A 24,061-nucleotide genomic window follows, 5' to 3' on the forward strand; every position below is an offset into this window, starting at 1 on the left:
TCAATCTGTTTACACAGTCTTATGGGGACAAAAAGCAACTTATAACTTAACAGCTATTTGTATTTAGCTTTGTACTTACTAGATTTACTAGATTAAAACAAATACTACCCCATGCTAGTAATACAAAGCTAAATGCACATCGGTGAAATATTCCTTTAAGGTTAAGGTGAGTGTAAGTCACCAGGAAATGAATGTAAATCAATATAATGTGTGTGCGTGTGTTTGCATTCAATGCATAAACTGTGATGGAGATACACATAACCCTAAAAGCAACCAGACCAATGCAATACAAACAGGAAGTAAAGTTAACCACATGACATGAGTGATACATAGACTGACAGGACCGATGGTTGCTCTTTTAGTGTTGCCACTATGAGCCCGGTCTACCTGAGCCTGTTTTATGTCTCCGTCTTGATGACTGTTCATCCTTGGGAAGCAGAGAGTAAGTTCAGTCTTTGTTTTTGTGGCTATAGTGTGTTTGCCAGTATGCTGAGTTTCTTGCTACAGATGCTTTGTTTTACTTGAATTCTTGTGAAAAATGGAGGAATTAATGGGAAAAAAAGAAAATCAGGATACACACATAGTTGTTGGACAGCGCTTATTTGACTGTTTATTCGTTGTTTATAAAGTCTAATCTTCTTTTTTTAAATCCAAATAAAATGAGTTTCCGTGACAGTGGACACACCCACTCATGGAAGCTCTTTGTTCTTAAACTTGTGTCCATTTATTTAACTTTAATGCAAGCTTTGCTCAGTTTAATTTAGTTTTTAGCAAAGAAATTGAAAAAAAGAAGGAATAATCATAAAGTAATGTGATAATAAAATATGTGGCACAATGTAAGAGTATTTTATTTACAATTGTGAAATGCACTGTATGTGGAAAAACAGAATTTCAAAATGGCAACACAACGTGAAACCACTCAGCTCAGAGCAGAAAACTGCATTCACCTCAGAGACCACAATACTTTCAAGGCTTGACCTGAATACAACCATTTCTGTGCATTTCAGACTCAATCCCATAGGCAACATCATTTTTATATCGCTATATTTTCTGTTTCAATCATTTTAAAACACTATGCTTTTTGTTATTTTCCTTTGGATAGGTGAAAGGTGCACCACAACACAGTAAATGAAGGTTTAGCAACATACATTTTATCATTAGTACAATTTTTCCATGCATTTCCTCGATTAATCATTATACATTTTGCACGTGAACTGATTCTGTTGGAATTCAGAGACCATGTGACATGTTCTGAAAACTCCAGATCAGATACAAATAGTGAATTGCAGTTGAGATTTAATGGAATAACTCGAGTCAGGCATGTACTGTAGATCAGGTTGACTACACTTTCAGTTCCTTTTTGCTCATGTAACATGTCTTTTGTACATTAGGATCTCCAGTATCAATCATTTAACGGTCTATGATTAGAGTATACATATGTTGTCATATCTCTCCTGCAGGTGAAGGCTCAGACTGTTTCCCTGATATCAGAGTACGTCGCCACACAGCTTACGAGATCCTTGTGGGACAAGACCTCGTCATCAACTGCACAGTTGTTTTCTGCAGCAGTCCACCACCTGCAGTATCCTGGTTGAAAACGCATGTCCCCGTCGATGTCAGCAGTCAGAGTCACATTAAAACAGAGTGGAAACTGTTTAAAGAATTAGAAGGCATGTCGTATTTGATATTCCAAAAAATACGCAGTAATGACTCAGGTCTGTATCAGTGTCGAAGTGCGAGCGATTTGGGTCACGCTATCAACGTCTCAGTCCGTGGTGAGTGTTGTCTCTCCACACAGCAGGGCTAAGGCTGGGTATCAAACTTCAATATTTTTGTTGTATTAACCAAACTTTGGGCTGGGTATCACACTTCCATACTTTTGTGGTACAGACTAAATTTCGGACAGGGTATCACACTGCAATACTTTTGTGGTACCAACTGAACTTATGCCAGGGTAACAAACTCAAATACTTATGTGGTATTAACTTCCTAGCTACCTGTCTTCCTACTCAGGGAGTTAATCTCATCAGTGTCACTAAACCAATGAGCACTGACTGACATCTAACAGAGCTTGTGATTGGCTGTCAGAAAGGGAAAAAAGTAAATATTTTTGACCATATTGTGTAATGATTTGTTGTTGTTGTTGCCATATTACGATATCAATAAGGTATTGGACATTTCCACTCAATACCCAGCCCAAAGCAGGACTGTATCTCTATGACTGATGTAAGAAAGAAACAGAACAGTATTTCTCACTGCTCGTCGCAACTAAACAATCTGAATATTTTTTTAGGTGACATCAAGTCCACTCTGGAATCAGGTAGACACTTCATTTGCTCACTTATAGTTGTATCATCATAAATACATTCATGCAGAGAGTGTTGTTTAAATCAATTAAGATACATCAGAGTTAAAATACCAACTAATTTTTTTTTTTTACCATATTGTTTAATGAATTTTCTTTTGATAAAATGGATTTCATATAATTGGTATTGAAAAAGGTATAATTTCCAGGAATTATTATCAAAGCCATACTACGATATCAATAAGGTATTGGCAGGACTGTATCTCTATGACTGAAAGAAACAGAACAGTATTGCTCAAGTCTTGTCACAACTAAACAATCTGAATGTTTAGGTGATATCAAGTCGACGACTGTTAAACCACAGTTGAACTATAGTTTGTCCACTCTGGAATCAGGTAGGCATTTCATTTGCTCACTGCTCATTTATAGTGGTATGAAGAGTGTTTACATCAATTAAGATACATCAGAGTCAAACTCCCTCTCTCTCTCTTATCCATCAGCTCTGTGGCCATGTGTGTACCGCGCTGCTGCAACCATGGTGTTCTTCGGCATAGTGGCAGCGATATGCGTTACATCAAAGCTACAGCGTACAGGTGAGGCCAGATTTGACTTTCTAACTGTGGTAATTGTTTTAATCTCTGTTGTCAGGCAACAGCAAGCTCTGCAGGTCTCCTGGTGAAATATAAGTAAAATACTATATAGTTGTGAAATCGGTAACTGATTTTTTTTTCATCTGTGGTCTGTCCAAGGGGTCTGCTGTGTGGGACAATCCAGGAACAAGCCAGACCTGAGCCTGCAGCCTTCCCATGACCCCAGGCCTACTGGCCACGTATATGAAAACGACATGTTTCAAAATAGATCAGCTTAGGTTCATGTTCTCGTCATTAAATTTCAGAATGACACATTTGCATGATGTTTCCTATGTAAAGGTGTCAAAGTTAGCGCTTCTGTGAGACTGAGTGACTGACAAACTGACAAACAGGAAGCAGAATTAAACCACACGTCACACAATGGAAGAACCAATGCCTGTGAGGAAGCCAGATTTTGTTTTTTTACAGAGGCAGACACATAGACTCGAGTTCAGGTACCGGCCAAATTTAAACGGAAATAATGTTTTACTATATTTAAAAAAAATACAGTAAACAAAAAAGACAAATCCTCTCATTTTAAAAGATCCAGTGTGCAAAATTTAGTTTAAAGTTATTTTATGATTTAAAAGTTGTTCTGCTGTATTCTTTGTTTATTACTGTTAGTCATTTGTGACCGTTTTAAATTGCTCTTCGTTGTTTTGCCTTTCTTTGTGTGCCATGTAATCGCAATACATTAAAAGTGTGTATTTCACGGATTATAAGCTTTCAAACAGCACTATATTATGCCTATTTGGAATTTCTGTTTTAACATAAAAACACAGGAGAACATACAGGGGGAACATTTACTACAGACCACAGATTGTTCTAGTTGAGCTTAACACAAGGTCAATTATCTATTACAAAAAAAAAACAACCCACTGAATCCAGGAAGTGATACTTTTCAGTTCAGGCTGAAACCAGCGCGAAGTTCCATTTAAAACTGAACCAACATCCTCACAAATGAGCCCACCATGAAAGTGACATTGCAAACCACATGCAACGTTATTTTATCTATTTTTAAAGGTCCAGTTTGTGGTGTTTACTAGCGGAAACTAAATATATTACCCATACATATGATTGTATTAGTTTACCGTTACATTTTTAAATGAAAACGGAGGCCGATGTCAAGTTTCTGAACACTGAGACAAACCAGCGAGCCTTTTTGCATTTTGATGGTCGACATTGACGTCCTTTGCGGTATGCCAAGGGCACCGCAGTTCACTGACAAGTGTAGGAAAAGGAGGGACGAGCAATAAGACGAGAAATGATGAGGATGGCCGGATGATGCGACGTGCTCCTGGTCTCTATCTCTCCTCTATCTTTCTGATCTTATTATTTTTATTCTTGTTGGCTTTCTTTTTACTAATTGAGATAATGTATATTATGAATCTGTGCTATACAAACTAAATAAGCAGCTGCATATATAGCGCCATGATTTCAAAGTAGTTGTGGCAGCAAAGCAAAGCCGTAGCAACAACACTGATATCTCTCATTGCTTTTTCGATCGTGGATGATGACAGCTGTGAGAAGTGGTGGAGCAGCGTGACCTGTGGGATGTGCTATCTCTGTGGTTTTGAAATGTTCTGAAGGGGAAATCATGCACATCACACGAGCGCATGCTCTCACTCTCTTGCATTTCACACATAAGTTACCAGCACCGGCAAGAAAGTGCAAACAGGGTTGTTGTGGTGATCAGTCTTGATTGAATGGATATTGGAGGACTAGTGTGTAAAAATTGGTACAGCAACACTATGCAACTTTCTAAGCAGGGCCGTGCTTCGGGGTTCGCCTAACGTTGAAAGAAGAAGTGTGAAGAAGATGTATTACTAAAGTTGAGTTTCGGGCAATCCCAAACGCCACACGTCGCATTGGGATTCTAACCCATGGCCCCCGAAGAGACTGGAGACCAGCCCTCATCAAGCAGCGTGTCCATCGTTCCTCCCCAGAGAGACAGGTTGAGATGGAACGTCTCAATTGCAGTGATGATCAAAGAGTTTTACACCCCCTACGTAGCATTGAAAGTAGAACAACAGCGTAACCAACCACAACGACACTACGTCAATTCAGAGGGGTACAACTGCTCGCATGCAGGAATAACAGAAGTAGGAAGTCTACATTGCAATTAAAATCTCTTGTAAGTAAGACCTAGAGCAGGGGTGTCGAACTAATTTCAGTTCAGGGGCCACATACAGCGCTGGACGAGTAAAATAATAACATAATAACCTATAAACAACAAGAACTCCAACTTCTTCCCTTTGTTTTACATTTAATGAAGTGTCTTTTGGCAAATGTAAAATATAGAACTATATTTTCAGTCATTTTCACAAATTCATCCTGCGGTCTGGATTGGACCCTCTGGTGGGCCAGTTCTGGCCCGCGGGCCGTATTTTTGACACTCAAAAATAGATAAAAGATGTAATAATATGTTTTATTTGTCAATGAGTTAGGGGAATGTAGGGTGCATACAGGGAGTAAAAGGGAAGAGCTCACTATTCTACTTTTAAAATCCCTTCATGGGATGAAGAATTCCAGGTTGTATTCAGACAGGAGATCGTTTCAGGACCAGGGATTATCGTACAAGTGGCTCTGCTCAAACAGGGGCCACCTTTAAACTTGAAACTGAGATTGTGACTGCTTTGAAAGAGTGAAACCGTGTGACTCAGGTCGGTTGGAAACTTTGGAAATTGAAACGCGCCAGTGAGGGACGGCCACACGAAAAGCGGTTTTGAAGTGCAGTGATGGGACCTGAAAGCAGAACTGGTGATGTGAGCTGATGGAAACCACCAAAAAAAAAAAGACCCACAGGCCCACAATTAAAATGGACATGAGACAGCAGTACATAAAAATAAACATTAAGCTCCATTTAGCCAGTGAATTTTAGAATCAAATGACTGTTTATAACTATTAAAATACATTACCCAGCTTCAAAATCCATGTTGATGGTTCAGGGTCAGAGCCAGCCTGGCAAGTTCCAGAGAAATGCCGACATTACAGTCTGTTAGATAAGACTTTAGACGTCAAACACTGTGGCGACAGCACATCCAGCTAAAGTTATTTTCAGGCTGTGGTCAAGGGAAGACCTAAGGGAACACTCGAGGATGACATCTAGTGTTCTGAAAAAGCATAGAAAGGTGAGCAGATGCATGTTTTTGATGTGGGACTAAAAAAAATGACTTTATAGTCAGTTCACTCACTGTTTTCTCCAGATAAGCCTCGAAAGGTTTGTTTTTCATCAAATAATTTGCAATCATGACATCAGGTGCTACTCAATGGCTCCAAGTTGCAAAGGAACCATTTTCCCTTTCCTGTCTTTGTGAGGTTTGTGGAAAGAACTCCTTGTTTTATGGTACATGAGCGACATTGGGGTGGAAAAGGTTACAATGGCTCAAAAAAAAAAAAAAGACACAAGAAGAATTGAGGTTGCCATTTGAAAGCTCCAGTTATTGGTTTCAAAAATGTGTGTATGAATAATGTAGGGAACATTAAAACAATTCAATCCATTTGACATCTAAGTGGAAACAAAAACTGGCTGTTAGTTAGTTCGAGGCTATTTTAAGGCTTTTCATTGTTTCAATAGATTGTGAAAGACACCATTAAGTCACTCGCAGTGTCTGGGGGTGCAAAAGCAAAGTCACTGGAGTGGGCTGCTGTGGAGGAAATGAGTTTCCTGTCGATGTAACTTTCTGTTGAGGTTACTGAATCCACCCACAACCCTTCATGTTCATCACCAAGACCTGACATAAGCCACTTACAAAACTGAATATAAGAGAAGATACAGATTATTAGAAATATGCAACAAAAAACAAAAGCAGATAAAGTCTTGTTGTTTTATTTGTTCCAGCTGGCACTGATTCATCAGCATCAGCCCTGGAAACAATAAATACTGCTCCGAAACAAAACAGGACAACAACAAAAAGACAGAAGTATTATAATAATAATAATAATAACACAAATAAGAAACATTTTTACAGCAGTAGAGCACGTTTGCATCATCTTTATATACAGACAGAGAAAAGACTTCAGTGACAGTAGATGTTAATGTGTTATAAATGACATTTTCTACTAAATTAGCTGCAGCCCATGACAGCCATGTGGTGCTATTCACTGCAAATAGAACTCTGAAATACTGTTAGAGTGCAATGATACAAAACACACACACACACTTAAGACACCGTCTCACACACACATGCACTCATCACGGGATCAGTTTGGGTGGTCGCGTTCACCCCCACACAGCACGGCGGCTGTGAACAATAAACCTCTCATTCTGTGAGACACAAAACAACTGCTGCATCTTTTCAGCTCAGGAAAAATTGTTTTTTGTTTTTTTTTTTGTCTGGGAACTAATCAGTTGCTCCCTGTGGTGTCTTTGAACCACTATTTACACCAAATAACCAAATAAACATTTCTGCAACACCACTGCTTCACGCTCAGTTAAAAAGTGCAAGTGACATATGTGGCAGCAGCTTGTTTACATCCGTCTGAACTGTGGAGGTACAATAGTATTACCGACACCTGTTTCCGTGGACACACCTAGGCCACGCGAACCCACACTGAATGATATCATATTGTAGACCACACTAATGGAAACCACAGCGCCCAGAGACCAAGATGAGACTTTGAGGCACCGAAGCAGGGCGAGACAACTCAAGACCAGTGTATGCATGCGCACTTAACAGAGATTAGCTACAATCTTAAATAAATTCATAACAATTTACAGGATAATGAATTTATCTAAGATTCTCCAGGGCCAAATCATTTAGAGTCAAGGTTTGACTAAAAAGATGTCATTAGATGAGTCAAATGTCCAGGACTAGGTGGGTAACCAGCTAAATTTGAAGTATTATTTTAAAACTTTCATAGAAAGCGGGCTCAGTGTGTCAAAAGGTTAATCTACTTATGATGTGCTAGTATCAGTGTGACATGGTACTGGATCGTGTAATGTGGCTGCCAGCAGTGACACAAGGAACAACAGATGTCAGTATCTTAACATAAAGCACGTTGAATAAACTATATAACTTGAGAGTACTGCCACTTTTAGACAACTTTTTCCAGCTGGAAACTGATGTTTGACGTCTTCCTCTTCCACACCAAAACCCATTGAGAAAAAAAACAAGAGATGTTAATCCACTGCTGCCCCATCAGCCATTTCAAATGTTTTTCTTGTGTGATTTCAGTGATATTCTTACATAAATATTTACCTAAGTGACCAAAACACTACAGTAGATCAGCAGCTCCCATTCCCTCTGTGAGCTGAAAAACATTGGTTTTCTCTATGGTATTTGGTGCAGAATAAAAAGCAGTTTAAAAACTTCAGTTTCAACAAAAATATTCTTAAGATATCGTAGAATTAAGCAGGTGTAGAGTTTGTGAGGTGAGCCTTTTCTTAATTAGCTGAAATGTCTTCTGTCCCTGTGTTCCGTAGCCGTGTTATCAGTATGAGTTCAGTGGTCTTAACCAACTTTAAAGCAAGCAATAAATGTTTATATATCACACTGTTGAGTGCTTGAGAGTTAACCTGATCACACTCACACACACTCACATATACAGCACATGGACAGCAACAGTGGTGTTTAAGGTTAGAGACCAAAACTGTGGTTATGATAAATTGAGGGAACATTAACTCACAAATGTCCTCAATGAAATTAGCAGTTTTTCTACTGTTAGCATTTAACAAGGTGATTTTAGTTCTGTTGACACTGTAGTGAATGTGTGTCTGCTCTAGCAGTGTCGACCCTGCACATGGCAGCAGAGGCACGGTTAGAGCTCTGTTCCCTTCCTGTGCACACTGAGCTGGACGGCACATTGCTGTGTGCAGCGAGGTCAGGCCCAGAACTCAGCTGGACACTCATCAAAGCGGTGGCGACGGGATCCAAATCAGTCTGGACAGAAGAGACAGACGCAGAGTTAGACACATGGTCAGTCTGCCACTTTTGTCATCAGGCCATCATTCTCTCTCCTGGTTAAATAACCATTACATAGTGTGGAGAGGTTGTGTTTGTGTCCCTGTCCCTGTCCTGTTGAAAAATTAACGATGGTCCCACTAAGAACAAACCAGATGGCATTGTCGCTGCAGAAAGCTGTGTGGTAGCCATGCTGGTTAAGTGTGTGCCTTGGATTTTGAATAAATCACCCAACAGCGTCACCAGCAAAGCACAGCGTATACGTCACACCTCCTCCTCCATGCTGCACGGTGGAAACCACACATGCAGGAAACCATCCGCTCACCTTTTCTGCGTCTCACAAAGACATGGCAAGAGGAAACAATCATCTCAAGTTTGGACTCTTCAGACCAAAGGACAGATTTCCACTGGTCCAATGTCCAGACCTTTGCGTTTCTTGGCCCAAGTAATTCTCTTGTTCTTCCTCAGGATTGGCTTCATTGCAGCAACTCTGGTACACGCATTCTCCTCTGATCAGTTGATGTTGACATGTGTCTACTACTAGAACTCTGTGACGCATTCACGTGGGCTCTAATCAGAGGTGCTGTTAATTTGTAGTTTCTGAGGCTGGTAACTGTGATGAACGTATGATCTGCAGCAGAGGAAACTCTCGGTCTTCCTTTCCTGGGGCGAACCTCACGAGAGCCACTTTCATCATCGTGTTTGATGGTCTTTGCAACTGTAACTTGAGGATACTTTCTTGATTGACTGGCCTTCATGTCTTAAAGTAAGGATGGACTGTCGTTTCGCTTTACGTAGCCGAGTGGTTCTTGCCATAATATGGATTAGAACAGTCATCAGACAGGGCTGTTCACTGTCCAGACCTTTATACCAACACTACCTCTGCACAACAACACACTGATCATAATCACAAACATATTGAGAACCTCTGGGAACTCCTTCGAGACTGTAGGAAAACATGTGCAAAGCTGTCATCAAAGCAAAAGGTAGCTACTTTGAAGAATCTTCTCAAATATATTGTGCTTAACTGTGTTTACTACATAATTCCATGTGTTCCTTCATAGTTTAGATGTCTTCAGTATTAATCTACAATGTGGAAAATAAAAAGGTGTCCACACTTTTGATTGGTACTGTATATACACAGTCTATTTAAAACTATCAGTTGTATGCATACACAATGCACGGTTTTCTATTTAGAGTGAGAGGAACACATCCTGCCATCTAGTGGGCGGAGGCTTAACTACGACACAAAACCACCCCGAAGAATATTTGAGTTGATACTCGTACTATCTTTTTTAGTGGATCAGTATTTTGTCACACCGCTCAAGCCTATTGAGTACAGTATACAATTTTAAAATGTCTTCTAAAATACACTGTGAGCAAAGGATGCAAATGTGCCTCCCCAGCACTTGCAGCACGTGACTGAATCTGGCTGCTGGATTTTTAATTCCATGTAAGATACTGGTGTTTTGCTGGGAGATGGAGTTTTCTAAGCAAAATGAAAGGATGAACGCATGAAATTCTAAAAAAAAACATGATTGTCCAGCGAGATGTCACCACGTTACGCACAATATTATGTGAATATGTATCAAACACGATCACACTTCTTGATAAGAGGTGCGACTGTGTAGGTGTTTTGTATTTACTTGATATGACTCACACAGAAAAAAGCCCAACACCGACATTTGAATGCCCCCTTTTAAATCCAAGATGACACACACACACACACACGAGAATGACACAGGAATTCCACAGTGGTGATTAAGTGGCTTCGACACCTCCATGTACATTTTGCAGCGGTGTGTGTTATTTAGAGGTGGTTTGAAAAAGTGCATAGTTCTGATGGTAAATCTGACATTTTGTGGGCGCAGCTGTGTGTGACAGATAACCCGGTGAAATTTTTTGGTCTTTGTGCAGTGTTTCGTAACCCACAATTGTGAAGATTTTAAGGTTATACAGGGATTTTTCTTTTTGCAGTGTAGTGACCCACTGTTTGATTGATTTAAAGGCGACATAGACCGGAAGCTCCAATTAACGTTGCATTTGTGTGTGTGTATCTGCGTCATTACCTTGTTTATGAAACCCTAAAGTTTCAGAACAACAGTTCAGCCACTGCTGAGAAAATAGTGTTGTATTGTTTTCCTGGGCTCTGCGAAGCGGATCAGCACTTCCTTAATTTGATGTCGTCATCAGAAATCCTCACCACTCCTCTCACCACTGTAGCGCCTCCTGGTGCGGGCACTAGTCCGGGCACATCCGGTTGCGTACATTCAACCGCAGAAGAAGAAGAACTACTCTCGCTGTAGCTGCTGAGATGCAGAGCATCCACCGTGCCAGAAGGGGAGCTGTGTATCTGAGAGCTGGCCTATCGATTACGTCACTTCCAGGTACCTGGCTAATCACCTGGACAGTAGGACAGTAGGATTAAAGATTACAAGGTGTTTTATTTTTATTCTTTTTGCAGTGTAGTGACCCACTGTTTGATTGATTTAAAGATTATAAGGTGATTTATTTTTATTCTTTTTGCAGTGTAGTGACCCACTGTTTGATTGATTTAAAGATTACAAGGTGTTTTATTTTTATTCTTTTTGCAGTGTATTGACCCACTGTTCGATTGATTTAAAGATTATAAAGTGATTTATTTTTATTCTTTCTGCAGTGTAGTGACCCACTGTTTGATTGATTTAAAGCTTATAAAAGGTGATTTATTTTTATTTTTTTTAAGTGTATTGACACACCACTTGGGTGGTTTTAAGGTTATTAGGTGACTTTTCTCTTTTTGCAATGGAGTGACCAGCAGGTGTCACCTTCATCAGTCTTTCCTATTTTAATCTCCAAGGAATAATCAGTAACCACAACACAAGGACCGATCGTGTTAGTGTGCCGGACAGGATGAGGTGCCTCCCTTGTACTTCCTGCGATGTCACGGCTTGAAAGGTGCCACTGAAAACATTTGCTTTCATGAGTAAAAGGATTTCTAATCTGTGGTCAGCTTCCTGCACCACCCACGCTATACCCTACAGTCTGGGCATCTCCACCCAAGCCATGACAGAAATCATAAAAAAAACACAGACACAAATAAACCAGCAGCATTTTACTGGAACAACCTCAGGCCCTGGCCTTTACTTCCCAGCTGTGACTGAAGGGAGCGTAGGCTCAGCTCAGCCCACTCATTCAGAGGAAAACCACAGAAGCCATTTTGTGGTCAGCTCCTAGTTTGACCTCAGCCACAGACATCACAACCTTTCCTCACAAAATTCCTCTGCAGACACACTTTAAAATATTTGTTGACACAAAGTTTAAAAACCAGACAGCAGAGGATCTCTCTAAATCGTCTATTGGTCACAAGATCTGGTCAAATATTTAATAGGGGAGATATGCTTTGACACACATTGCATCACAGCTCCTCTGTTCATCTCAACAAAACAATCTGCATCACATCACACTAACAGCCTGTGCTTTCCGCCGATTCTGAGCCAAGACTGGGGAATACAGTATGATTGTGTCTGTACAGTCAAGTGTGAGAGGAGGCGTTGTTATCGACTGGGCAGGCTTTCAACTCTGGCCTTCGGGTTCCTCCTTCCTTGTCACCGCTCTTCTAATGTCTTCCTGCCCCTCTCTCGCTCGTCTTGCAAGAGATTAAACTGAGAAAGAGTCTTTTTTTTCTGGCTGCGAACTCAAGACAATTGACACAACCACTTGGTATTCTAGTCAGGAGCCACAGAGTTGGGAAACAAGGAAATGTGGGCAAAGAAGCCCCACTTGCAGAAATAAATAAACAAAAAAGCTATTCTCGCAGCGAAACCAACTACAATCTCTGTCCACAAATAACCGAGTATGTCAATCACGTGCAAAAACATTGTTTTTTTTCCTCCCCTCAACTCTCGACAATCTCAAACACATAACTTTAGTCCGCTACATGATTGACACCCTTGTTGTTTGCAACCCATGGACGATATGAGGCCACGAGGAAAGTAGGACAGCAGAAGAAGTACTGCGCTCTGGGCTTTCTTATCGCACAAAAAAACAAAGACGAGGAGGAGCTGAAGGAAAAAGGAAACCCATTAATCACTGTCTGATCAAAAAGGGAGTATTTTGGAAACTGCTTTGGAGGAATTTATGGACTCATTGGCATTTCTGTTCAATAACGGCACAAACAGACCTATACTAACAAGATAAATTCTGTGTTGTCAAATTGCAAAGCATCGTGGGACCATCCTAACCTTGTCACATCAGCATCGGCTCCTGTTTTTCTTCCTTTTCAGCCACAGCTTTGGCAACGGCCACCACTTCTGTGATTGCTCCAATAAGTTCCCCCGCTGCTCTTCGGTGGGCAGAAAATTTATGATTAAAGGGAAGTGGGCCGAGGTCCACACGCCCCATTACGCCACTGGCACTGTGTTGTTTCCATGACACCCAGAGAAGTCTGGAGGTCAGGGGAGTGCGGATGACACATGACTGAGCATCCACCCCGCCACCTCTGTGTGTGTGGAGAAGTAGCTGAGGGTCGAGTCCGTCCGTTTGTTTTCAGATATGTGAAGTATTTCACATGTGATGGTGTTTTTGGTTCACTCTATAATGTATTGTTTAAGTTATTGCAGATGCAGAAGATATGGAGAAATTATGTCAAGGGTTTCTCTCAGCCTCACTGAACGACCTGACAGCAGTATTTACGGTCCTGGTATAGCCACACTTAATCAATTAAAACGAGCACTGTTAAATATCAACAAATGTCTGTTAGATTCAAACTGTCAAATTAGTTCAGACAATGTTGATTAAGTCTATGAGATCTCTATTGAGATCTTGGGTCTTGGTTCTTTGGGTTTGTCCCCCCTTGTTTCATCTAAAAATACTGATAACTGCAGATTTGTGGGGAAAACATGTTTTTTTTGGGTCAAACTTTCTGACTGGGCTACAGTATTTCTTGGGGTTAGAGCTCATGACACACTCATAATCACTGCAATGACAAGAGGCACTCAAAACTTGGCCAGACCACAGAGAAAATGTGAATGCCCTTTTTTTTCTCCCAGGAAATGATCATAGAGATGACTACAATCTTAAAATAGCCAATTTTAAAGCTCTGGAAACAGACAGCCTCCACCTTCACATCCTCTCAACACAGTATTTTTGATTTCATGGTCTTTTCATCTCATTTTCTGTGACTGCCCACCCCTGCAGTTCCTGTTAAATGCAACATGGAGGAGCAAATGTGGGATTATTTTAAGTTGGAACTGCGGCGTTTTTATACTCACCGTCGGTGCAGACAAAGTGCTTGCACAGACACACGCACAGACAGAGGAGGAGCACCGCCGCCACACCGCACACGGAGAGGAGGATAACCATGGCTGTAGGCACTGCAGCACACAAACACACACTTAGTCACTCGAAAGGAACTCTGTGTGTTTAAAATAACACGTAAAGTGTACGACATGTGGTGTAAAAATGTTGAATGACGAGATACGAGACATTTTTGCTAAAAATAAGCCTCACCGCATGCTGCGACATTACAGGACTGAGGGACCCCAAAGTAGCCACAATAACCAATGACAAAAACAGCTGAGAATACACACATTTAGAAAACAAGTATTGTTTTCCCTGCTCCTCATCACTAAAAGACAGGACGTGCAAGTATTGTTTAAGAAATGTATTCTTTTTCATTCATGTATACTATTGTATATCCTGTAAATAATAAATTTGGTCCAGGTTTTCTGCAGTGTTGTTATATGGAGCGCTATATGAAAAGCTTCGGCAGTCAGCGGTCGACCACGACCGGCCAGCTAAGGTACCGACAAGAAAACGCACTCTGCAAACTTTGGCAGCAGTTAAATGTGTATCCACATTCTCATGTTAATGCCTTGTAGTTCAAAAATGATGAGTACTGTTTACATTAGGGGGAAGTGTCAGTTTAAAATGCTCTCATGATAGTTTTTGTTGGTTTTGCAATATTTTATAAAGTAAGTTTAAGTTGATAAATAAGATCTTGTTTTTGGCAATATTATCATTAACATCTAATATACTATTAACAAAAGAAAGCTGGTACAACTGGCCTTTGATGCTTTTACAAACACATTTTTCAGGATTGCAAAAAATCGCTAATTATCGTTATCGTCAAAATATGTCGGGATATTGATTTTCATCAATATCGCACACCCCTAGGTATGGACATCGCTGAAATCACGGCCCACAATGATGTTGGTCCTATTCCGCGACTGGAACACACACAAACACACTCTAACCACTTAAATAAAATAAATAAATAAATAAAATCTATATCGGCTAAAGTCTATCTTAACAATATGTTTACTATATGGGTTTTCCTTTGCTGTTAAACATTCTGTTCTGGCTAGAAACTGAAGTTTGTAAACCACTCACTCTCTTACACCAAAGTCCAAGTGACACATGTACCTAATGGGGCAGCAGAAGACCAGACACTCCTGTGACCCCAAAAGCTAAAAATGCTGATTTTCTCTTAGACTTTGGAGGATCTTACATTTTATTCAATATCAGGTACGTTTCAATATGTTTTTGATGTAAAACATCACTGTATTTATTCAGGAACTAGTGCAGTGCCTGTGCAAAATCTGTTTTGGTGCGTGTTTTTAGTAATTGTTGGTTTGGTGTGTTTGAGTGCTCATTGTTACTATTACACAGCAAAGGTTTGGTGACATTTTTATTTGTGTATGGTAAAAAGCAAATACTGATAATGACATAATGGCATACAATAAATACGGAAAATGGAACTATGTGGTTGCATAACAGTTGGTTGGTTGTCACCGGGATGCAGAGCTAGAGTTCAGTAGGGTGATAGGTGGAGGAAAGAAGCTTCCTCTGAACCTGCTGGTTCGGGTTGCGGAGAGACCTGTAACGCCTCCCGGAGGAGAGTGGGGTGAACAGTCTGTGGTTGGGGGCACTGCATTCGTCACCTGCCTCAGCTTGACGGCGCCTTATCTGACGTGCAGCGTCACTTGCCAGTTGAGCACTGCGCTCGTCATCTGCCTCAACTTCGCCTTGTCTCACTCACAGTGCCGTGTGAGCGGCGAAAGCCAATATGTGCTTCTTTTACCAATATATTTGACGGTATCTTTTAGCCTTACTTATCCAAACAACGTCAAACTTGACACTGCACTTACTTGTGCCCGTAGCAAGACACCCGTCAAGTGTGCAATCAATCAGAACATTGGCTCAAGAGATATGTGAGTAACAGACAGACACACACTAAATGGCCCGACATTAACGCACGTTCCTTACCATTTGTCGTGACGAACACCGTCAGAGGATTCTCCAAACCCTGGTGGTGCACAATGCACTTGACTGTATCACTTAGCAGTTCAGAGTGGAACAAAATCGAGCTTGTCACTATCGTTGTGCCGTCTCCCTGATCATATGCAGATGATATGGGTGGTCCTATTGTCCGGTTGTCGCTGGCAAGGTTCCACGTGATGTCCGCTGCGGGGCGGGACTGGGCGGTGCAGTTGGCCTCGGTGACTCCTGGAGAGGAGGTCACGTGGTTCACCTCTGGTTTGGGTAAAACTGGAGCGAGAAAGGTGATGTTTATTCACTATAATTCTGATTTTTAAATCAATTAAAAAGGTTTTTCAAGGCTTATTGACATCAGGAAACTACAGTGGCTTATGCTAGCTTGCTAAATCCAACAAGACGTTATGGCAGAAAAGAAGCCAACAACAGCTACTGCCAAGAAAAAGGCTGATGCAGAGCGATCCTGGGTCAGCTCTACAGTTTTCTAATCTTTTGAGTTTAAAAAAACATAAAAAGGGAGTCTGAGGTGAGAGATATTCAGCTGCAACTTCACCATTAAACATCGTTAAACTTTACACACTGCACCTTTAACGAACCATAAAGAGATTTTTTTTTTACTTTCAGTCCAAGAGCAATGATCCACAAATCAATCGCTGTCAATGGAAAGACACTTGTTCTTCTGTTGTCGCTATGGAGATGGACAGACTGAGCACGTCCCCGGTCAATGTCTGTGCCCCGAGGACATAATGTCACAAGTCATCCTGGAAACAAAACCCTGACAGAGGACAGCAGCGAGGAGCGTTAACCAGCTTTTTCCGTGTGTTTGGATGTCTGCATCTTAGGCTTCGTCACTTCAGACAAATGCAAAGCTTGTTAAGGATAGCGGGGAGGACACACACGCACACGCACAGGCACACACGCCTTGTGTTCCTCAGCCATCAACAAAATTCTTCCCCTCAGTGACACATACTTCTGTCAACAATCTCACTCACACTCACTCTCTCTTCACACCTCTATGGGACGATAACAGGAAAAGAGAGCACGCCCCTTCTCCACAGAAGGTCAGTCCAGTAGCTCAATGACCCAGTGCAGCAACTCTCACCTCACCACTGCTGCTGGGTTTGTTTATAGACACTGCATCCTTTTCCTGCATACACACACACACACACGCATAGACACACACAAACTAGCACACGTTTCCTCTCAGACCACACATACACATACACTCAAGTGCAATGAACAACAACAACTGAGAAGGCATTGTTTATCATCTCATTTAAATTCCAAGAAAGAGTGGTGTCACCTTGACATGACTCTACTACAGTATATCCATGATCATGCTGTCAAACATATGTATCACAGTGGTTAATACAGGGATCAGAATTCAGAAACAGAGCCATCATTGTTGGGTATTCTCGACTTTGGTTCAGAAAATACAGAAGCTTTGGAAGAGGTTAAAGGCACAGCAAACAGGATGCTCAAGTATTGTGGATTAAACTCAACAGTCAATGGTTTTTCTAGTGATTCTGCTTACTGTAGCTTCAGAGATAAGCAAACCCCTCATGAAACACCAGAGTAAGGAAGGGAATCTGACTTGTTTATTGTGTCACTATGGGGGCAGCCCATAGTCAACAGGTAAGGGTCAAAGGCTTGGGTGCCTCTGGTTAGGTACCCCATCTCCCACTGCTCCCCGGGTACAGATAAGTGCTGGCCACGCCTCCTTGGCTGTGTCTTCTGGTGGTTTTTAAAGATAAATGCAATAAAATTCTATTTTCTGCTCTAACCGTAGTATCACAAATGTACCAAAACTACACAAGTCCTTTAATTATGTACACATTTTGTCCCCCATCCTAAATGCTTTTTGAAAGATCTCGTTATTTTTCCTTCTTTAACTTATTTGGTTAAAATGTGCTTAAAAATGCTGCAATAAAGCCAAATGAATTCCTTTTTTAATTGCTGTTGTTGGACATGTGACTCACCGTAGACAGAGAGGCAGGTGTTGGCTCTTTTGCTGCCGTCTGGGTATGCGTGGAACTCACACGTGTAGCAGGCCTCGTCCTCTGTCCTCACTGACTGGATGGTCAGTTTGGTCTCGCCCAGAGTTTTACTCAGGCTGACACGACCCTTGAACTGCTCCTCAATCTTATAGTAGTCCCTTTTGTTGTAGGAAGCCATGGTGGTGGTGTCGCCCTGCTCCGCTGTCTTCCTCCACATCACCTGTTCCACCCTCTCCGGGACACTGTACTGGCAGGAGAATGTGACAGGTTTCCCACTTATGGCCGTCTTGTTGACTGTCGGCCACACACTGCCTGGGAGAAAGAAAGTGCTCCAGGTGTTAAATGTCAAAAAAGACAAGGAACAGTAACAGATCATAACGTTACATTCTCAGTGATGCTCTTCAATGTTGAATAAGTATCTCTCCCATTTGAGTCTGTATGATAGGACCTCCACGGCAGTCTGAACCAGGCCTATGTGAGTCTAAGGGAGTCTTTATTGACAGAACAAAAGTTCAACTGTCATGTGAAAGTTGCAGTGAGTTCATTAAGATAACACAAAAAACGATTCATCGTCTTAAAACATGCTCGTAATGTCTCTTTAAATTATCTAAAATCTAAATTTATACTTGTGTAAAAATTCTCTACAGAGGAATCTGAAGCTTCTCAAATGTGGACTCACTGGTGACTCTGATGCACGTCCGTCCTTCTTGTGTGCCTGAAGGGTAAACATCAAATATGCAGCGGAAGCAGCCCCCGTCATCATCAGGCAGCACCCTCTTGATGGTGATGTAGCTGGCGTTGTCGCGGGGCTCGGTGAACTGCACACTTTGGTTGTGGTGGGTGATGCGGAGTGGTTTTCCTGGCTGGTACGCCAGCAGGAGCTTGTCCCCGTACTGCCAGCGGACTTGCAAGACAACGTCATCTGGTGCCATGGTGATGTTGCAGCCAAGCACGAGAGGGCGACCGGCTTCTGCGGCCAGGCTGGCAGGAGTGATCACTTCACCTAAGCACAAGCAGTTAGACACAAACCAGGTTTCTGTTAAAGCAAGAGATAAGAGTGGACAAAATTCAAGTCTCGTAAGAGGAATAAGAGGGTGCGACTAGAAAATGTATTTTCAAGAATCACATTTTCTCTTCCCATTCAGGTATTTAATGCAAATGATAAATAAATGTGGATAAAAACAGGCTAAAAACATAAATACATCCTGTCAAAAAGAAGATTAAGCAGTCAGAGAGCGTGTAACTGGACTGCACTCCTCACTCACACACTGGTCACGTTAATGATTTATGTTTCTCTTTAAGCCTGTGGTTGCTGAAGCACTTATGTGATATTCAGGTGATTTTTCCTTTTTCTGATATCCAATTCAGTGATTTTGACCAGTAGTGGGTATCATATTGGCTCATCCTTATTTTTCTTTGCTTTAACCACGTGAGGGTCACGGGGGCAACATAAAGACAAACAACAATCCACTCTCACAATCACACCTACAGTCAATTTAGAGTGTCCAATTAACCTAATCCCCAAATCTACAGGTCTTTGGACTGTGTGAGGAAACCTGGAGAACATAAATCAACCTAAATGTTACGCACCGGACCTTTAAAGTCTATTTATTAAAAGGGCCAGTATATAGGATTGAGTAGCATCTATAACTTCTGAAAGATACATTTTGCAACCACTTCAACTCATGTGCAACTATAGTGGCATTTTAAAAAGTACAGTGTGTAAAATTTGGCAACATTTATTTTCATATTGCACCTGAATATTCCTCAATTCACTCTTGTGTTAGAGACGCTATGTAGCCTTCAGTTCAAAATACAAAATATGTTTAGTGTTTGGTGGACTTTTGTAGAAACATTTTGTGAAAAACAATAGTTAATACCGTCAGACGGTGGTGTAGTGGTTAGCAACTCGCCTTGCAGCGAGAAGACCCGGGTTCGAGCCCCGGTTGGAACAAGGGCCTTTCTGCTTGGAGTTTGCATGTTCTCCCCGTGTGTGCGTGGGTTCTCTCCGGGTACTCCGGCTTCCTCCCACAGTCCAAAAACATGCAATGTGGGGAATAGGTGAATTGGACACTCTAAATTGACCGTAGGAGTGAGTGTGAGAGTGAATGGTTGTTTGTCTCTAGTTGTGTGTGGCCCTGCGATGGACTGGCGAACTGTCCAGGGTGTACCCCGCCTATCGCCCGATGTAGCTGAGATTGGCACAGCACCCCCCGCGACCCTCTGGTGGAGGATGAAGCGGTTAGATGATGACTGACAATAGTTAATACAATCACGCACTGAAACTTTAAGTAACATAAACAAACAAAGTTGAGTTTGTCCTCTCTGGGCAGTGCAACATGGCGGACATTGTGAAATCAAAGTGGGCTTTGATCTGCCGAACATACCATGAGTCGTGAAAACGGCTGCTCCTATGATCCACAGCAGCAGAAGCAGCAGACAGTGGCGGTGACGCAGGGGGAGAAAAGGTCCACACATCGCACAGTGAGGTTTTTGATTTTCCAACTCACTCACTCACTCACATCCAGGCTGCAGCTGCAGACTCCCACGCTGTCACAGAGATTTAACAGCTTTAGATGCAACCTAAACCTCTAAATGAAACCTTACATGTAAGTCACAACAGCTCGTGGCTACATAAAAGGTCCTCGTAAAAGAATCAAGAAATACCTCCAGTGTAGTGACTCGATGAGCTGCTGTAGGTCAGCACAGCTGGATCTTCATCTTACCTGTCTGCTGTGAAAGGGAATATGCTTAATAAATGCATTAAAAAGTACAAACAAACAGTCTGGATTAAACTGCTTTTTATGCACATGTGTAACCAACACTGTGGTAGGTTCATTTTAAAGCTTGTTGCCATGGCAATTCAATGTGCAAGTGTCAACAAAAGAAGCTGCTGAGTCAAGAAACACAACCTGTGCCTGGGGTCTAATTGGAGATTTTACATGTTAATCCACAGCGTGCGCCCTGCCCCATGCAAACCCATAATCACCCGGATGAAGTCTAGACAAGCAACCAAAGCCTGAGCTTCAAGACTGAACCCAAACGCTTATGCAATGCAGGGTGACGAGGTATTAGTCACAGGTGATCACAACACGCGTGAGTACACAGTGAAACACAATTGTAAACACAAGCTGAACCATGGTTGTTTATCTATAAAGGTCTCACCACTCATTGTTAAGAAAACAACAGAAGAACGCAACATGTAAATCAACTCAATGATCAAATCAGTCCTCCATAATAAGAAATCAGACTCTGTACAAGTGAAGTGGAGTGGACGGGGGGAGAAACCACATCAAGGACAGGTCCAGACCCCAAAGCCTCATGGGTATAATTCTGCTCTTTAAAAAGGCCAAACATCTGGCTTCCATTGTGCAGCCTGCTCCTGTTGGGCAATATGTAAAAGACTTTTCCACTACAAAAGCGCCACAGATGTTTGACAAAATCTGATTAAATCAATTAACTGCTTCTCTGCTGCTCTGACAACACATCTGCCACAAGAGTTTCACTCCCAGTGGACAAAATATTATGTGAAAAGTGCAGATTTGTGATAATAGCAGCATAAAGCTGATTGTTTTACCACTTATACATACACATGCTTTATTTAATCAGGTAAAGGCTCATTGAAATTGAAATCTCTTTTACAAGACCGACCTGGCCCCGAATGCAGCATGAGAATTATGATTAAAACAATGACGATTATCACACACTGTGGTAATAAAACACACAATTGCATCTGTGAATAACTAAAGAATAAAAGGAACTAAAGAAAAAAAATCATTGAGCAAGAGGGCTCTTTAAAATCCCTTAAAAAGGATTAAAATCTCCCCAAAATGATCACTTCAGAAAGTTGAAGCTCCATTTTGTCCATCATTAAAGCAACAGTAGCGTAATTGCTCTTCCACATGAGGCAGAGTAAGTTAATTTGTCCATGTACATAATAAAATTATTATAAAAACACACAATAGCAGGAAAAACTCAAACTTAAATAAATTACTTTTAAATTTAGAATCAACTAGGTCTGTGATTTAGACTCATTCGGGTGAATGAAACGTGTCCATCTATCAGTCGATTCATTAATTATGTAGAATGAATGAAAAGTATATTTGTAATAAACCATCTTTTCCCACATAATACAGTATAATCTGTTCATGTAACTCTCCCTCTTGTCTGGTTGACCGCATGGAAATCATGATAAATGGACAAAGCAATTAAAAAAAAAAAAAACAATACCCTCTTTCCCTCAAAAACTTTAATCTAACAGGTGCAACAAGGAAATCCTTCAAATTAAAATAATAAGCTAAATCTAGAGATTAGGTCAATTAAACGTCCATTCATACATAAACTGGTGAATTAATTAATTGGTTAAATGTCCATTACTCTACAAATACTGTTTTATCATTCATGATCAAAAAAAGAGTAACAAATGCAGAAACAAACAAACGTCAAACATAAATTAATTGACACATCATCAGCTGAGAGCTCAACACGGCGTACTTGTCACTTCATTTAGCAGGAAACGAGAGCAAAACAACGCGAAATCAAACTCACCTGCTGACAGAAGAGAGAGGACACAACAGGACAGTTGTTGGTGGTGAATGTGCGCAGGTAAATGAGACAAATCCACGCTTCAAACTTTTACTGCGACAGCGTCGAGTCTCTCGCCGTTGCACGTTACTCCCTTCTGCTGCTGCTCAAACTGTGTCAATCCTCCCTCACACGTGACATTCGAGAAACAGCGACGCCCAGTGGCCTTTATGCGCAGTGGCTCCAGTAGAAATCTGCAAAAATGTAAAAAATTCATCCAATCCATCAATCACACACTTTTTTTAAAAAAAAGTTGACAGATTTTTTTTTCTGGTTTTCTGGTTACATTACACCTAGAGCACCAAAATGTGTTCATAAAAAAAATAAGCTATAAAGATTGTATGTATATATACATACAGTTATATATACACACGAGTTATTTGCGTGACTTCCACGTAACAGCAGCAGAGCCTGTTTCTTTTAAACCTCAGTAGATTGGATGTCTAATTAATGTCATAAGTAAAGCCTGTATGTGTTTATCCAACGAATTTAAGAAACTCTGCAGCATCGTGCTATATATATTTTCCTAATATCTATATATATCATCATAGCTATCACATCAAAGGTCCACTTGGTCGACATTACGTCACATGACACGTCCATCTCCTGTCTGAACACTGAAGGATACACTTGGAATTGGAAGACCATGAAATCATGTTATATTTGTGGTCATTATTCTTTCTGTGTGTACAGTTCCATCAATAATCATAAATAATCAGAGTGGTTTAAACGGTGTATTACATAAAGAGACTCCATTTGAAAACTAAGTTGACAAGTCTTCACTACACAGTATAGAACTGAAATGCTATTGTCCCCATACAGGGAAATTGTTTGTTGTAGTGAGGACTACTGTATTCTTGCACTAATCACTAATACATAATACAATTTACCTATGGTGGAAGAACCGAACTTTCCTCAGGCTCTAACAACAACTAAATCCAGCCCAGTTGTATCTTCAAGTTCATGTTGTAACACCAATAAATAGACAATTTGAATAGCAAGTCGGACAGTGCCGCAGATCCCTGACCTCACTGTCACGTACGAAGTGTACAAACCGCCAAGATGGACGCCAAATTCAAAATGGCCGACTTCCTGTTCAGTTGAGGCCGTGGTCCCAATTTACTTTTTTGTTATTCGTGCCACGACAAGTTGTTCCCACCAACTTTCGTGAATTTAGATTGAACTTGCTCCATCCACGTTTCGCCTTAGGGGGCGTTATAGAGCCCTGGTGCAACACACGGTCAGAGCGTATGCCAATATCGTATTTTCACCAAACCTGGTCTGAGTTTCAAGAGTTTGTAAGCACGTCAACCCGCTCTAATATCACCGGAAAGCCACGGATATAACAATAATAACACGAATCTGAAGGATAACAACAGGTTCCTC

At 41.1% G+C, this 24,061-nt stretch overlaps 2 protein-coding genes across 4 annotated transcripts; one reads left to right on the plus strand and one right to left on the minus strand.

Annotated features, from left to right (window-relative positions):
* Window positions 1–113: 113 nt before the first annotated feature.
* LOC122758279 lies at window positions 114–3,670 on the plus strand. The gene is made up of 6 exons (XM_044012324.1): window positions 114–442; window positions 1,461–1,775; window positions 2,294–2,320; window positions 2,638–2,700; window positions 2,806–2,898; window positions 3,055–3,670. The coding sequence occupies exons 1-6, from the start codon at window positions 373–375 to the stop codon at window positions 3,171–3,173; spliced, it is 687 nt and encodes a 228-aa protein (XP_043868259.1). The 5' UTR covers window positions 114–372; the 3' UTR covers window positions 3,174–3,670.
* Window positions 3,671–6,747: 3,077 nt separating this feature from the next.
* LOC122758234 (poliovirus receptor homolog) lies at window positions 6,748–22,825 on the minus strand. Of its 3 annotated transcripts, none has more exons than XM_044012271.1 (8): window positions 22,640–22,824; window positions 20,759–20,824; window positions 20,479–20,641; window positions 18,771–19,094; window positions 18,074–18,403; window positions 16,086–16,367; window positions 14,090–14,191; window positions 6,748–8,816 (listed from the first exon to the last, which is right to left on the minus strand). In XM_044012271.1, the coding sequence occupies exons 3-8, from the start codon at window positions 20,567–20,569 to the stop codon at window positions 8,812–8,814; spliced, it is 1,134 nt and encodes a 377-aa protein (XP_043868206.1). In that variant the 5' UTR covers window positions 20,570–20,641; window positions 20,759–20,824; window positions 22,640–22,824; the 3' UTR covers window positions 6,748–8,811. The 3 variants fall into 3 exon arrangements, with proteins under 3 accessions (XP_043868206.1, XP_043868198.1, XP_043868190.1); XM_044012263.1 differs by lacking the exon at window positions 6,748–8,816 and adding an exon at window positions 11,205–11,240 and having other exon boundaries at window positions 20,759–20,821; window positions 22,640–22,825; XM_044012255.1 differs by lacking the exon at window positions 6,748–8,816 and adding an exon at window positions 11,205–11,240 and having other exon boundaries at window positions 22,640–22,825.
* Window positions 22,826–24,061: the final 1,236 nt, after the last annotated feature.

The sequence above is a fragment of the Solea senegalensis genome, linkage group LG2 (assembly GCF_019176455.1).
Source record: "Solea senegalensis isolate Sse05_10M linkage group LG2, IFAPA_SoseM_1, whole genome shotgun sequence".
NCBI classification, from domain to species: domain Eukaryota; kingdom Metazoa; phylum Chordata; class Actinopteri; order Pleuronectiformes; family Soleidae; genus Solea; species Solea senegalensis.

Bases quoted from the DNA above. Each gene is read 5' to 3' on its own strand.
- LOC122758234 (XM_044012263.1), bottom strand. From the start codon at position 20,569: ATGTGTGGACCTTTTCTCCCCCTGCGTCACCGCCACTGTCTGCTGCTT. The intron at 18,404-18,770 runs GTGAGTCCACAT...TCTTTCTCCCAG, and splicing joins GACGTGCATCAGAGTCACCA to GCAGTGTGTGGCCGACAGTC. The intron at 14,192-16,085 runs GTAAGGAACGTG...TGTGTGCTGCAG, and splicing joins GGTGTTCGTCACGACAAATG to TGCCTACAGCCATGGTTATC.
- LOC122758279 (XM_044012324.1), top strand. From the start codon at position 373: ATGAGCCCGGTCTACCTGAGCCTGTTTTATGTCTCCGTCTTGATGACT. The intron at 1,776-2,293 runs GTGAGTGTTGTC...ATATTTTTTTAG, and splicing joins TATCAACGTCTCAGTCCGTG to GTGACATCAAGTCCACTCTG. The intron at 2,321-2,637 runs GTAGACACTTCA...CTGAATGTTTAG, and splicing joins CAAGTCCACTCTGGAATCAG to GTGATATCAAGTCGACGACT.